The sequence below is a fragment of the Augochlora pura genome, chromosome 7 (genome assembly GCF_028453695.1).
Source record: "Augochlora pura isolate Apur16 chromosome 7, APUR_v2.2.1, whole genome shotgun sequence".
Taxonomy (NCBI): domain Eukaryota; kingdom Metazoa; phylum Arthropoda; class Insecta; order Hymenoptera; family Halictidae; genus Augochlora; species Augochlora pura.
The window spans coordinates 15,356,703-15,370,734 of record NC_135778.1 but is presented as its reverse complement, the minus strand read 5'-3'; the positions used below and the strand labels follow the sequence as shown (position 1 = coordinate 15,370,734).

Below are 14,032 nucleotides of genomic sequence, written 5' to 3'. Positions count from 1 at the left end.
TCCATCTTCAAACAGTGATAAAAACCAAACTAAATAACTAGTCGATACAATTTTCTTACTGAATTGAAGATGAAAGACCAGACAGTAAGAAAACAATATAACTTAATTACTTTGAACACGTTGATAAAACAACAGAATGTGCTAAGACCATCTACTAACAAAATCCGCAATCACTTAATTGCCAACCAAATACTTCCTTCATAGTCACAGGGATTAGCGCTTTTTCTACTGTAATAAATTTTTCGAAGGAAAAGAAAAAATTGACAAAGGATTCTGCAATTTTCTTATCATTCTAGAGCGAAACAGTATCGTAGATGGGTTACCTGCATTTGAATTTCCCATAAACGATGCTATGAGAAAACGTATTTTCAAAATTTCATCTTACAAATTAATTGCCGATATTCACAGGCTTTCTTACCCTTTCTTTGAAGTTCTCTGCGTCTGTTCCTGTTATTAAAACATTACACAAGACATTATTATCGCGGCATAGCTGCCTAAATCAAAAGTAATGCCTGGACGTCGCTCTAATCGACAGACTTAAGTCAGACGATCTTCGCAACCTGTTGCTCAGTCTAAAGGATATTCGATCCTCGAGTCCCATAGACCGAAGTCAACGATCTCATGGAACCTATCGAGAGTCAATTGATTTGAGTTAGTGGTGCTCGGGAACCTCTTAGTCATCGATCTCGACCCAAAGGCTCTTCAGACCTACGGAGTGAAGTTAGTGAGCTCCTGAAGCCTTTTAGAATCGACTGACTTGAATAGCGAGACCCTAAAACGTTTAGCTTTGATCTTAGAATTTAAACTAGAAGATTTCTTGGGACTCGGAGATGGAAGTTAGTAACCCCCCTGAGAGCTTGAAAACTTTCAGTGATTTTTAGTAGTGTTTCTTAGGTACTTTTAACTTGGAGTTTCAGTTGAAGCAGATTTGGAAACCAAAGTCAGTGATCAAATGAGATATTGATAATTATTAGCGATTTTAGGAGTACCTCTCCGATACTTTTAAGTTAAGTTTAAACTTAAGTTAAGTTAAATATCAACTTAGTTAAACTGAATATCAACCCAACAATTCAGCTGAAAGACCAAAGCTAGTGATCTCATGAGTCCTTGAAGACTTATAGTAATTTCAATTCTTTTTCTTAGGTACCTTTAATTTAAGCCTCAAATATCAACTCAACAGTTCACATAAAAGACCAAAAAATCAGTGATCACATGGTCTCGAAGACTTTAGCAACTTCACAAGTGCCCCTCAGTAACTCTTACCGTATTCTCCATCTTTCAACCTAAAGACTCCCTCCCAACTACAAACACCAAGGTCCCTAAAAGTCTCCCAAAGCCTCAAACAGTCGACTGACATCAGTTATTAACCCCAAAATATCCTTTCCAGTTATTAACACATTAAAGGCGGGGGATCTTGACGAAAGTATGCTAGGTAACGCTTCAAACCACAAAACATACTAAATACAAATGTAAAGTGCGCATGGATTGCGCAATGAGGTTGCAAACCGTACTAATACGACTCCCGCCTTTAAGCTACAGTCGAGATAAATCGTATTACTAAGACTCCCGTCTTTAATGTGTTAACATAACCTTGACATAGCCCTCTCGATGTCCTCAGATCCAAAAAAGCCCCAGGCCACAAAGTCTCGATTACCTGGTGCTGCTGTTACAGGTCCGCCGATCCTTTTCCGTGAGAGGCGGCCTCCCAAGTAGAAGTTCGCGGGTTCAGCGATCCCTGTGCCTAAAATCTGCACGTTTTCTTTTCCAGCTGGGGGGTCAGAGGTACGTGATGAGGGAAGGACGACCGTACTGTCTGCGATGCTTCGACGCATCGTTCGCGGAGTACTGCGACAGCTGCGGCGAACCGATCGGCGTCGATCAAGGGCAAATGTCGCACGAGGGTCAACACTGGCACGCGACCGAGGCCTGCTTCTGCTGCGCCACTTGCCGTACCTCCCTTCTCGGGCGACCGTTCCTGCCGCGAAGAGGTGCCATTTATTGCAGCATAGCGTGCAGCAAGGGAGAACCGCCGACGACACCGAGCGACTCGTCCGCTGGCGCGCCACCGCCACCATCTTTCCTCAGGTACACACCGTGAAACCTGTATGGCGGACATTCTTCGGGTCCCCTTCGCGACGGTGTCGTTAAATCGCGTGCCTCTACCTTCGAGATTATCACAATTAGACTGGGCAAAACCAAACTGTCCTCGTATTCATCGTCAGATCATCGGTTATTGAATAAAATCGATATATAAAAATTTAATACGAAAAATGATACGATTATGATACATCTTTTATAGGTAATTTTGTTCTTGTATATGTAGAAAAAAATTCTAGGATAATGTATTATAATTGAATAAATGCAAAACGAGGAAATAAATGATAATCGTATCTTTGGTTACGGAATTAGATTGATATAGGACATAAAAGTTGCAGAATTATATTTTAGAGAATATAGAAATAATTCTGTGTAAATATAATAATAATTAGGAAAATGTAAGGTATATAATTGAGTCTTAATAATATTGAATGAATTATATTGAATAAAAAGTTGAAATTTATATTTCATAGTACACGGAATGAATTCTATAATAACATATAATAGTCATAAAAATGCGTACACTCTTCAAGTATAATTGCATAAAAGATCCTATCGTCGCTGTACACTTTAAAGCAACAAATTACGTTTCACTCACACCGTCGCGTTTCGAATAGATACACTTTGCAACGAAACTGGGAAAAGACGGCATTTAAGATCGGATCTCGAAAAAAAAAAAATGAATAAGGATTAAATTCTCTCGATGCGCTTACAGTTCCCCCCCACTTCGTCCGTTTATTACAGCTGCAACTGCACGCAGCGCGCGGGTCTAATGGTAATGTCATGACTCAGCGTATATCTGATTCTAATATCATGATCGTAACACCATGAATTAGTACAGAGATTAGGAATCCAGCCAATCTAACTAGTTCATTAATTAGTCCTGGATCTGGCCATAGATATCACGCGATCCAGATCTAATCTGATAAACGCGGTGTACACAACTATGAATCGAACGAAGCGGGCATACACACCCGGGGTCCCCTCCCCGTTCACCGAGTTATCCGTAAACGACGTACAAGTACGCCCGGCAAGATTGTAACATTGCTTACAGAGTTATGAATTATTGCATGGCCTTAGGAATCCTTTCAACCTGTCAGATATTAATGTCTCCGGCATAGTCCGGAGAACTAACGCGGAAAGATACGTTCCGTCATGTTTTCTATACGTCGCTGTTATTTAAATAGGTCTAGTCTTTCAGTCAAATCGAGCCTAATAATGTACAGCTTGTTTACGGAGTGTGCCTATTATGTCGTGAATTAGTAATGCGTTAGGCTGGTTTATTAGTTTCCGGCTCAGATACAGATATCAGGATGGAGAACTAGTTTGATAAGACTGATGTCGATGAACCAGGAACGACACGCTTTTCCTGATTATGAGGTGGGTGGAGAGTTCAAGTTATGACTTCAGGTTCCGCCTTTAGGTCCTGTCTTTAGGTTCAGTCTTCTAGTTCAATTTTTAGACTAAGTCTTCAGGATCAATTTGTAGGCTCAGCCTTTAGGTTCAGTCTTTAAATTTAATCTTTTAGTTCAGTCTTTAGATTCTCTATACAGTTTCGGTATTTAGGCTCAGTCTTCAAGTTCCGATTTCAGAGTTTCGAATATTCCCAGCCTCGGTCGAGATACCAAACTAGTTTCGAAAGCGGAAGCTTTGGACAGTGTGGAACAAGGTGCTAATTGTCCGCAGTTATAAGACCCTATATTTGCTCAGCTGCTGGACATAAACCCAACAATATGGTCCTGCAGGATTAGCACCCCTTCGCGTCTAGATTAGTTATCGCGAGTTAAAGAACCCTACGAATCTTGGTACGATTAACCAAATTTAATGCTACTGACTAAAACCAGTCCCGAGAAGTTATAAAACAATTTATCAGCAAAATGACAATCTATGTGTTAGTATATCTATACGGTTTTTACACGACTCAGAATAATTCTTCTATTAACACAGTGAATAAGAGAATTACTACGGTGAAAAGAAAGGAAGAAAGTGGAAAGAAAGGAATGATTAAAAAAATTTGCAGGAAAGATAATTTTATCTTTAACAATTGTCATTTTATTTTTATAATAATAGTACCAATAGATAGCCGAGATTTTTCTGACTAAAATGAGTCCAAACACAATGTAAATTGGGCTACTTTTATGGAAATACTGATTATTATACATTACTATAGATTGCTTGCCATAGGTTGCTATTAATCTCAGAATAGCTCACGGTAAACCGATTTACATCGTGTTTGGACTCATTTTAATCGTATAAACTCAGTTATCCAACCATTGTACAATTATAAAGACAAGACAAATATTATTCCCTTGCTATTAAAAAAATTCTAAACTTTCATTGATATTAGCTTCTCAGGCACGCATCTAGATCGTAGCAATTTGAAATTCCACTCAATGTCTACTAAACATAGAAATCTACCCCTCCTCATCGGAAAAACTATTTTAGATATCGAAGCTAAAATGGCTTCAATTGCGAAAGGTTCAATTTACCCACTGCCTTCCGAGTCCGCGTAAATTGATTCGCGCGCGATTGTATTTGCGTCAGCAAACTGACAATGCTTGAAATTGCCACTGTCGAGAAGAGCGCCGACCTCTTCTCCAGTTCACCGGCGACCCCACGGCATCGTCCCGGAGTCAAGCACCAGAAAACATCAACCCTTATGAGAGTACATATTTGTTCCCGAGGCCCCAACCACTCTGATTGTCGTTGCCTTCGCGACTCTCTTATTGACCTAACGGATTACCATTCGACTTTCCAGGACCGGTCGAAGACAGCCGCCAACCAGCGAGGGTTCCTCGAGTCCGCCGCCACCGCCGCCGCCGCCACCCCCGCCCCCGGGATCGAGGCACACCCTCGGATCGCCGCGGAACTCGCCCCGAATGACCAGGAAGCATCATCAAACGTCCGCGTCCCTGGCGACGACACCGACGCAGAGCACGCTCAGCCCGGAATTCACGGTCGACGGGTTCCCTTCGAGCGGCTCGAGGACAGGCGGCCTTGACCGGGTGCTGCTCGAGAGGAATCTCGAGAGACTGCTCCAGGAGCGTAGTTCTCATCCGGAGGAAAATCGCAGCGAATTGGGAAGGTAAATTGATTTGTCCCCGGCCGGGCCGCGGGACCCGTCTTCTCGGACCACCAGGCTATTACTTACTTGTCCGGAACTACAGGCTGGTCGAAAAAGGACCTAATCTTATCGCTGTTTCCTTACTGTCTAACCTTTCTCGGATATTCGTTCTTGGCGCAGTACGCTACGGACGGATCGAATTAATAAGAACTTTGGATTTTTGTAGATTTTTAAGTCCAGTGTTAGTATCAATTTTATTCAATTAATATTTAAAGTATATTTTATTGATAAAATTTTATTTGACTGCTTTTCGAATAAAATGTCGAATAAAGTCTTATTCGGCTAATCCTTCGAATAAAATATTGAATAAAATTTTATTCGGGTAATCTTTCAAGTAAAATGTCGAACAGAATATTATTTGACTGATTTTTCGTATGAAATATCAAATAAAATATTATTTGACTGATCTATCAAATAAAATGTTGAATAAAGTTCTATTCGAATAATCTTTCGGATAAAATGTGGAATAAAATTTTATTAGACTGATCTTTCTAATAAATTCTTCAAAGGTAATTTCATTCGAATAATATATCGAATAAACTCTTTGAAAAAAATTTTATCCGAATAATATACCAAATAAATCCTTCGGAGGTAATTTTATACCGCTGATCTTAATCCTACGAAGCAAGTTTCACTCGTTTTGTTGAATATCTCTTATCGAATTCAGCATTATTTGTAAATTATAATAATTAAGCAATTATTCAGTAGTAAATGCTTAAAACATCTATGCGCACCTTTTATAACTTAACCATCAATTAACGTTTCAGGCTAATGCAAGCAAGGGATCGAGAACCGCTAAGATGCGTCCAGAACTGCGCCCCGTCGCACGCCTCGAGCATGCCGGAGCTACCACCGCCCCCGCGACCGTCGTCGCGGGCGTCGGCGTCAGCGTCGTCGACATCGACCGGCGCGGTCGCCGGCGCCTCCGTCTCGGCGACCGCTCTGACCCAGGAATTGGCGACGTCGCCGACGAACCTGATCGCCGGCCAGACGGACCCCCCGACGCCGACGTCGCGACGCGTGCGGTTCCAGGGGGATCTGGACGTGAACGATCACGCGGCCGCGTCCTCCCGCGTCACCCTATCACCCCCTAACGAGAGGAATTCGTCGTCATCGCCGTCGCCGTCGCCGGCGTCCTTGTCGAGGTCGAACGTGTCCCGATCGAGAAGCTTGCAGCCGGAGGAAGTCGCCGGCTCGTCCACCTGGGGTGCGTACGCTTTCGCTGCTTTGCATACAATCCGTCGACGAATGTATTTATAACGTCACGGTTAGACTGCAGATCCTTATGCACAAATATATGCAAAGTAATGAATGCAATTATGCAATCTATATATATTTTCATTTACTGCAATTTGAATTACAATACGCGAGTATGATTCTTCTATATTGTCGACGGTAAACTGACGCATTTGCTCGCTGATTATTATAATTCTATTATTGTATTATTATTGTAATCTAATTTATATTATATACATTTGTTATAATTACTTAATAATTTATTTTTTTTTTCTTTGAGCCACCGCATAAGGCGGTAGGAATGTGATTACCTCCGGGTATTCCTTGTAAGCCCGGGGGAACATTTATTGCTAAATAAATTGCTCGTATTATTATTGTAAAATATTTATTGTAATAAATGTGCTTTTTAACATATTACATATCACATTCTAACGCATTACAATAATAATACAGTAATAAAATAACAATAATAATATAAATGTAGGAAATTAAGAGCGAAAATGAAATTCGTCAGGTGAAATGATCATATTTTCTGGTCCCGCAGGTGTGGCAGGATCCTCGAGATCGAGGATCGAGGGCGAGGAGGACGACGTGGAGAGCTGCTGCTCGACTTGCAGCTCGTCCAGCAGCTCCGACGAGGCGCAAGCATACGCTCTTCCACCAAGAAGGGCTTACGGCGGTGTCAGGATCTCGTACGTGCCGAACGACGCGGTGGCATGCGCGAGGAAACGCGGGCCAACATCGTCGCCGTCTTCGAACCAAGCACAAAAGGACACTGAAAAGTGCATCGTGTCTTGATGACGTCTCCGAGAACCTAAGACTACTGTTCTACTGTACGTGCCACTGAGGGAAGCGCTTTCACAGCGGCGGAACACGTGTCTATGCGTAGCTGCCTCTTGCTACCGATTGCTCGTGCTCCTTTCGGTATACTGATTCCGTTGGGAATCAGCCTGAACTTTCGCGAATAGTTCGGAAGTCTAATTTAAAGGTTTAGAACTATTTCGATGTACTTGGTGGATTTTATAACTTGATCTTGGATCGATAGATTGTTTTCGAGGATAGGAGGAAGTTAAATCGGTCGCGTTTTTCGAGATAAGGACGCAGATTTTGTAGCATCTTGCTATAGTAACTGAGGTCGAGACCAATATTATAGTGACCTGTAATATTTCTCAGGTGAATTTATTTTAAAAAATATTAATGAACTGGAATATGTACATTTTTTAATTTAATAATATTTCTTTCGGCTCCATAATTGATCAGCGAAATTAAGAAATTGAAGCTACAATTGCCTATTATTAAATTTTTATCTGTTTAATATCACTTTTCTTGTTTATTAAGTAAAGTAGTTTCCTTATTTAAGAAAAACTGAAAATAGACAAAATAAAATGCCGATTATATTTTTAAGCGCGTTCACTAAAGGGATTCATGATACTCCTATCATCGAACAAGATCAAACAACCTCCAACTCATCTCTGCGCGAAGTCCGAGCACGGACGATCGCGAGTAAAAAACCATCACCGCGGCAACGACACCTTTCCGCCGTTGTAGATTGGAGCCAATCGGCGCGATGTATTAACATTATAATTTATATTATAATTCGAGTCTCGATCAGACGCAGCGAGCAACGCGCGAGGACGAGAAAGGAAGAGAAATAAACCGCCGAAGTTCCTAATCTATTTCTTCGCTGCGTCGAACGCGCCCGAGATTCGACATCTTCCCGCTCGATGGACTCACACACACACACTCACATGGAATACTCGTCTCTGTGTAAATAGTGGATGTACTTCCGAATGGGCCCGGCACCGGACACCGAAAGTCCGCCGCGCGGCCCCGCTTCTCCTTCTATTTTTTATTACAGCCCCCCACCCCCTCCGTCGATGTACTTTGATAATGATAACGTTTATATTTTAATACCACTGTCATTCCCCCTTGCGACGCGCGAGTTCAACCCTTTCTACCTTGTACTCGAGACACGGGCACAGATCGCTCCGCGACGCGATGATCCGGCTCCATGGAAACTGGGAGCAACGAGACCACGCCCACGAGGCCTCGGCATAACGAAACTCCTCCCATCGCTGACGTCATTCGCGCCGCGGAGCAGTCTGGAGCGCTCGTTGCCCGTGACCGCCCCATGCGATGACGGAATGAGATACTCGTGATGATTTTTATTATAGGACTGCGGAGTTTTACGCGAGATAAACGTATTCCAAGATAATTGTAAGAAGTTGATACCTTTACCGTTTTTATATCCATTAGGTTTTGATATGAACGCATAAAATCCGCAGACTAGTTATCATCGATAGAATTTTTACCCTTAAGTGGACAATTGCTGGCAGAGATTGAATATTTATTGATCTAGCTACACCGATGTTTGATCTGCTACTGTACTTCAAAGCGAAATTGATTTTTACTGACTGACTCGATAATATCTATATAATCTATCGCTCGGTAATAATGACAGCGATACTACGTTATCTATTTTATCTAAATATAACAGTCTTAATAATTAATCTAACAGTTCTAAGTATCGTCAATTGTGTAAAGGAAATTTTGAATGGACACTTAAGGGTTAACGCGGCGTCTCACCGGCATTAGAAACTAATCAACTAAGACTGAACTTTCTGCGGGTATCTTTTTCCGGAACCGTATGTCCCTGCCCAAAACTTATGGGAACCTGAAGAACTCGGCACCGCGACGTTTCCGCCGCGGCACCGCAGTGCCGCGTTACGCTTGTAAGTACAAACGACAGTTTTTTCAACGATGTAGACAATCTGAGGAAGTATTCGGGAAATAAATCGAGAATGATGTCGATCGACATTGTGTGTACGTGTTTCAATGGAAATGCTCTCCCACGCATGGCTCACTTTGATTTCGACGTTTACTTTTAAGTAGCTCGTGTTGCGTTCTATCGTGGATTTTTTTTGTACAGACTTTACGTGCAATAATAAATTGCTTTAGGATGATTCCTCTTTCAGGTCATTGAAAAGGCATGACTCGAGGTTTTATAAAACGAAGCCGCGCGTTTATGGTAAAACGAAACGCGACGAAATTAAAACTTCAATAAAGTTCTACGCATGTTTCCCCGATCCAGGAAGTGGCATTTTATTGAAGTTTTATTTCCGACGAAGAATCTACGGTTCTTTTTGTACATGTTTCTCGATTAAATCGTTTCTTTAATTACGCCGGCGAATTTTTCATTCTCCCGCCGTCGTTGATACCCTCGCCTGAACGAACGAGAACCGGTTTCCAGCAATTAAACAAGACAATTGGTACATAATTAAAAGACCATCTGGCGTTGCGCGACCATTAAAACGGTGTTCCGCGATGACTGTTGTTTTTCGAGATTCCGAGAGATAATTTTTTTAATTGATTACACTTTCGAAAAATCTTTTCATTCGTTGTGGAAAGTACGGTGTGAATCGAAATAAAGAAGTACGATAGCCTACAGAAGCTTCAGTTACGAGGTATATACGTCGATGGATTAACTCAAGGATGCTCAAGGTTAATTAAGACTTTTTCAACTGTAACATATTTTTTACTTGCTGCAAGAAGGATACAGCATAATTAAACAGATGAAGTATTTCGACGTTAAAAACGGTTGATGATTAAATTGCGCGGAACCATAGAGATCCGGTTGAAAAATCTAGAAATATATAAGTTAATAATTTGCAGGGAAATTAACACTAAAGCTACCACCACTGGTCAGTTTTTATATTTTTTATTTCGCTCTCGTGATTCTTACAGGGCAATGTTTATTGGTCGCTTTTAGGCGTCGGTGTATTTAGCCTCGATTCTCTAGAAATTCATTAATTAACATCGAACAAGCGATATCAATAGATTCCGTTAGAAATTGCCCAACAATCTCTCGCAACACAGTCGTGCTTCTACACTTTCTGCATAGACACTCGAACGAAATTCTCGGCCATAACTTTCAGGTATAAAACCATGGCGAAAAAGAATCTCGAGGCCAATTTTCTGGCATCGCGCGATATCCAGCGGCTAATTATGCAGTCAATATCATCGAATTTCGCTCAAGACCGGGACTTTCTACCGGTGTTTGAGTCGCGAAACGATACACTGCCTTGTTCGCGGGGATCGTGTAACAAGCATTCCGCGGCAATAAAAACCGCGAGCGGAATTTTCACGGTAGGGAACTGACCGCGAGAAAGCATTTCCCGTCTCGTGAAATGCTACGAAGACGTCTTACGAGCTGGCAGTAGGTGAACGCGCGGGTTCCGTCCGCGTTGGATAACGAAACGTTGCTTCCCTCTCTTAATATCGTTAAACAATGCTATAATGATCATTTATTTTTTAGACGAACTACCTCGAAGGACTTTACTTCCTTTGTAAAGTAATATTAGGTTGGTAAGAAAATAATGTCGGTTTCCAAACTATATCTTTAAATCGACATAGCACAAATCGGAATAAGTTTTTTTAATCAAAATAAGATCCATTACAGTCTACACATTTTTGCCAATAAATTGACAGTTTGTTAATTCCAGTTGCGTAAAATACTGCTGTTCTGGAATTGATAAATTCTTCAAACGAATATTACACGAACTTGCTTGTTATCCCAAAACATGCATCAAAGTTCGAAAGTTCGAAAACCGACATTAATTTCTTACCAATCTAATATAACGCTCGAAGTGCATTCTTTTCAGAACAATGGTTTCCAATGGACTGCTATAGATATCTCGAAAGTTAATCGCTCAGAGTATTTTTTCAACGTACGCAAAGGTCTGGAGTACCTTCGAGTGAAAATATCAGACAGGAGAAAGACAATAGAGTAGTTTGTTCGTGGACACATTAACGCTGAATCGACCGTGCTGGTCGAAATGAGTGGTCCCACGTTTTTGCTTTGACGATTGTCCTAATTATAGAGACACTTTCACTGGAGACCATTTAATAGATTTTTAATTTATTTTTTAATTCATTGGACAAAAGTAGCAGGAGGTCTATATTGATTAATTCTTGTTATACTTATATAATTTTACAAACGTAAATATTTCAACACCAATGACATTATCCCTTTTCTGTGACTGTAGAATCTTTAGACGCAATTTATTCTGTGTTTATTATAATTAAAACATTAACTCGTGATATATTCCGTAATCTAAAGAGTGTTTTAGTTCGTTTAATAATAAAGCGATAATAAAGCATTACTCCTCGGTTATTGTTACTACTCGAAGATATAACGCGAAGTTCATTAAACGCGACTAGATTACTGTAGAAAGTAAGTGGAAACGGTGAACCATAATCAGACGTATTTAATTTCCGTTTCAACAGTGCTACAAATTTCCTAATTCGACTACTAAACATTTTAACCTACTAAATAACAACCAAAAAGTAACACGTATCAGTCAACCAACCTATCCCACTTTCAAGTAAATAATTACGTCTTAAAACTTGTCCAAGCATTAATGCGAAATAACTATACAAAAAAATCAGTCATGTTCCCCAAAGAAGCGCCGAAATAGCTACAAACTTTCGAGAAGATAACTCTCCATCCAGTCTGAAAACATTCCTGAAAGATCCGGAGCCTTTCACGTCATACATAGGTACACGCACTTTCCCCGAACGGTTACCAATAAATTGAATCAATAAACGCGTACGAAAAAATATCCGAAGACCGCGCGCGGACTCGTCGGAAAAGCGGCAAAAAGTATCGCATGGGAGAACAGAGCGTGGCGAGGTCTATCGCCGTGGAAAAAAAATGAAAACGCACGGGCGAGTGGCGAAAAGAGCGAAAGTGGTTTCTCCTGGGGGCCAGACGTTTGTTACGCTACTATCTCCCGCGGTCGTCTTTTAGCCTCGTAAAGTCTCTCTCTATCCGTCTCTGTCTTTCTTTCTTTTTCTATCTCCCTCCTTCTCTGTGTGTGTATATCTTTCTCTTTTTATCTCTCTATCTTTCCCTTTCTCTTTCTATCTTTCTCTCTCCTAGCTCTCTATTCCTCTCTTTCTCTTTCTATCTTCCTCTCTCTATCCCTCTCTCTCTCTCTCTCTCTCTCTCTCTCTCTCTCTCTCTCTCTCTCTTCTTATCCGTCTATCTTTCTCTTTCTATCTCGCTCTATCTATCTCTCTACCTCTCTATCTATCTCTTTCCGTCTCCCTCTCGCCGTCTCTCTCCGTGCTTTCTCCGAGCCCGTAGCGGTCGGTCGGGCGAGCGCGTGTACCGCGCCGAGATCTTGTCTATGACGGATCGTCGGTGGAATCGGAGGAACCGACGAGCCACGCCGTGGCCATTAGAGAGAGAGAGAGAGAGAGAGAGAGAGAGAGAGAGAGAGAGAACCGCCGCGCGGGAGACCACTTTTCCAATCGCGGGGATCCTCTTCTCCGGCCGCCGTTACGAAAGATCAGCATTAGCATACAGGCGGCACGCAACCGCCCACTCTCGCGTATCGTACACGTTCCTTGCGTATTGACTAATTGCCGAACGTACCAGAAGAAGCTATTCAAAGGATGCGGGGAGAACGAGGACCCCGAGAGCGCGTCGCGGATTATGTCACGTTGACCCCGGTGTACCGCGAACAGGTACCCCGCGCCCGCGCGCGCTTACATAAGCGCTCATTCTCATGACTGGAGATCGAGAGACATCTGATCCCGAGCTGATTAGAACGATCCTATGGCCAGAGGCGACAACTTATTTTGTTCTCGTCGATTCGTGCATGCTTCTAATAACTGAGTAATATATTCTACCGCACAATAGAAGAAAACGGCAATCATCTCCGTCTAACAATAAACATAAACCTTCTTAGTACCGAACAACGATATATCGTTGTTGGCTATCGTTGGGAAGATAGATTTCTGAATATTTTTATTAGACAACAATTTCATTTCTTATTTCTTCTCCCTTTTTGAATTTGTTATTTAACAGGCTTTTCAAAATTCTTGCCATTTCTTTCCGAAACTTCATCAAACTTCGTCAAACGAGTTTTAAACATTTCGCTCAGATACAGAGTCTTTTGGCTGGTACTAAGAGGGTTAAGCAAACGTAACTGTGTTCGCACTGTTGGTATGCCCCAGCCAGCCGGAGCAGCTGCGAGTGAAATCTCCGTGGCGTATCGCATGTTTGGAACCGTTTTGCCGGTCAATTACGCAAATAGACGCGCGGACGTCTCTCGCGGCGCGAGTTTTTGTCCACCGACGGGTAAACTTTAACACTTTACATAGGCGCTAATGTCAGTCAGCAATGCGGACATAAGGCCGCCCGTTGTTTTTGCGACTGCGAAATCGGCGCGGAAGTCCGCGCGGAATTGTTACATAGTCACGATCTGTGCCAAATCGTAAATAACAGTATTCGTCGACCGCGTCCGATCGCAAATGATTTCTGCTAAATGTTTCTTGTTCGACGGTTATATCGGGGCTGACGCGTCGCGTCGACCGCGGATTACGCGACAGCGGACGTATTAATTAGCAGCGTTGAATACCGTTTGTTGTTCCTCCGAGGCGAAATTGCATCGCGAATATTAAAGTCGCCTGCGGTACGCGAACTAGGCCGCGGTTACGCAACCAGTGTGACGCGTAAATGCGGCACCCGGCCTGGCGGCTCCTACCTGTTCTACACGCCTCAAAGAG

General features: G+C 42.1%; 1 protein-coding gene across 2 annotated transcripts in view; it reads left to right on the top strand.

The window, feature by feature from the left end:
- LOC144473044 (uncharacterized) overlaps positions 1 to 9,272 on the top strand; it is a 211,957-nt gene extending 202,685 nt beyond the window's left edge. For both annotated transcript variants that reach the window (XM_078186587.1, XM_078186586.1), the window contains 4 exons: positions 1,769 to 2,085; positions 4,856 to 5,182; positions 5,989 to 6,428; positions 7,002 to 9,272. In XM_078186587.1, coding sequence (XP_078042713.1) covers positions 1,769 to 2,085; positions 4,856 to 5,182; positions 5,989 to 6,428; positions 7,002 to 7,255 — 1,338 coding nt within the window. In that variant the 3' untranslated portion in view covers positions 7,256 to 9,272. The remainder of the gene's footprint in view (positions 1 to 1,768; positions 2,086 to 4,855; positions 5,183 to 5,988; positions 6,429 to 7,001) is intronic.
- Positions 9,273 to 14,032: the final 4,760 nt, after the last annotated feature.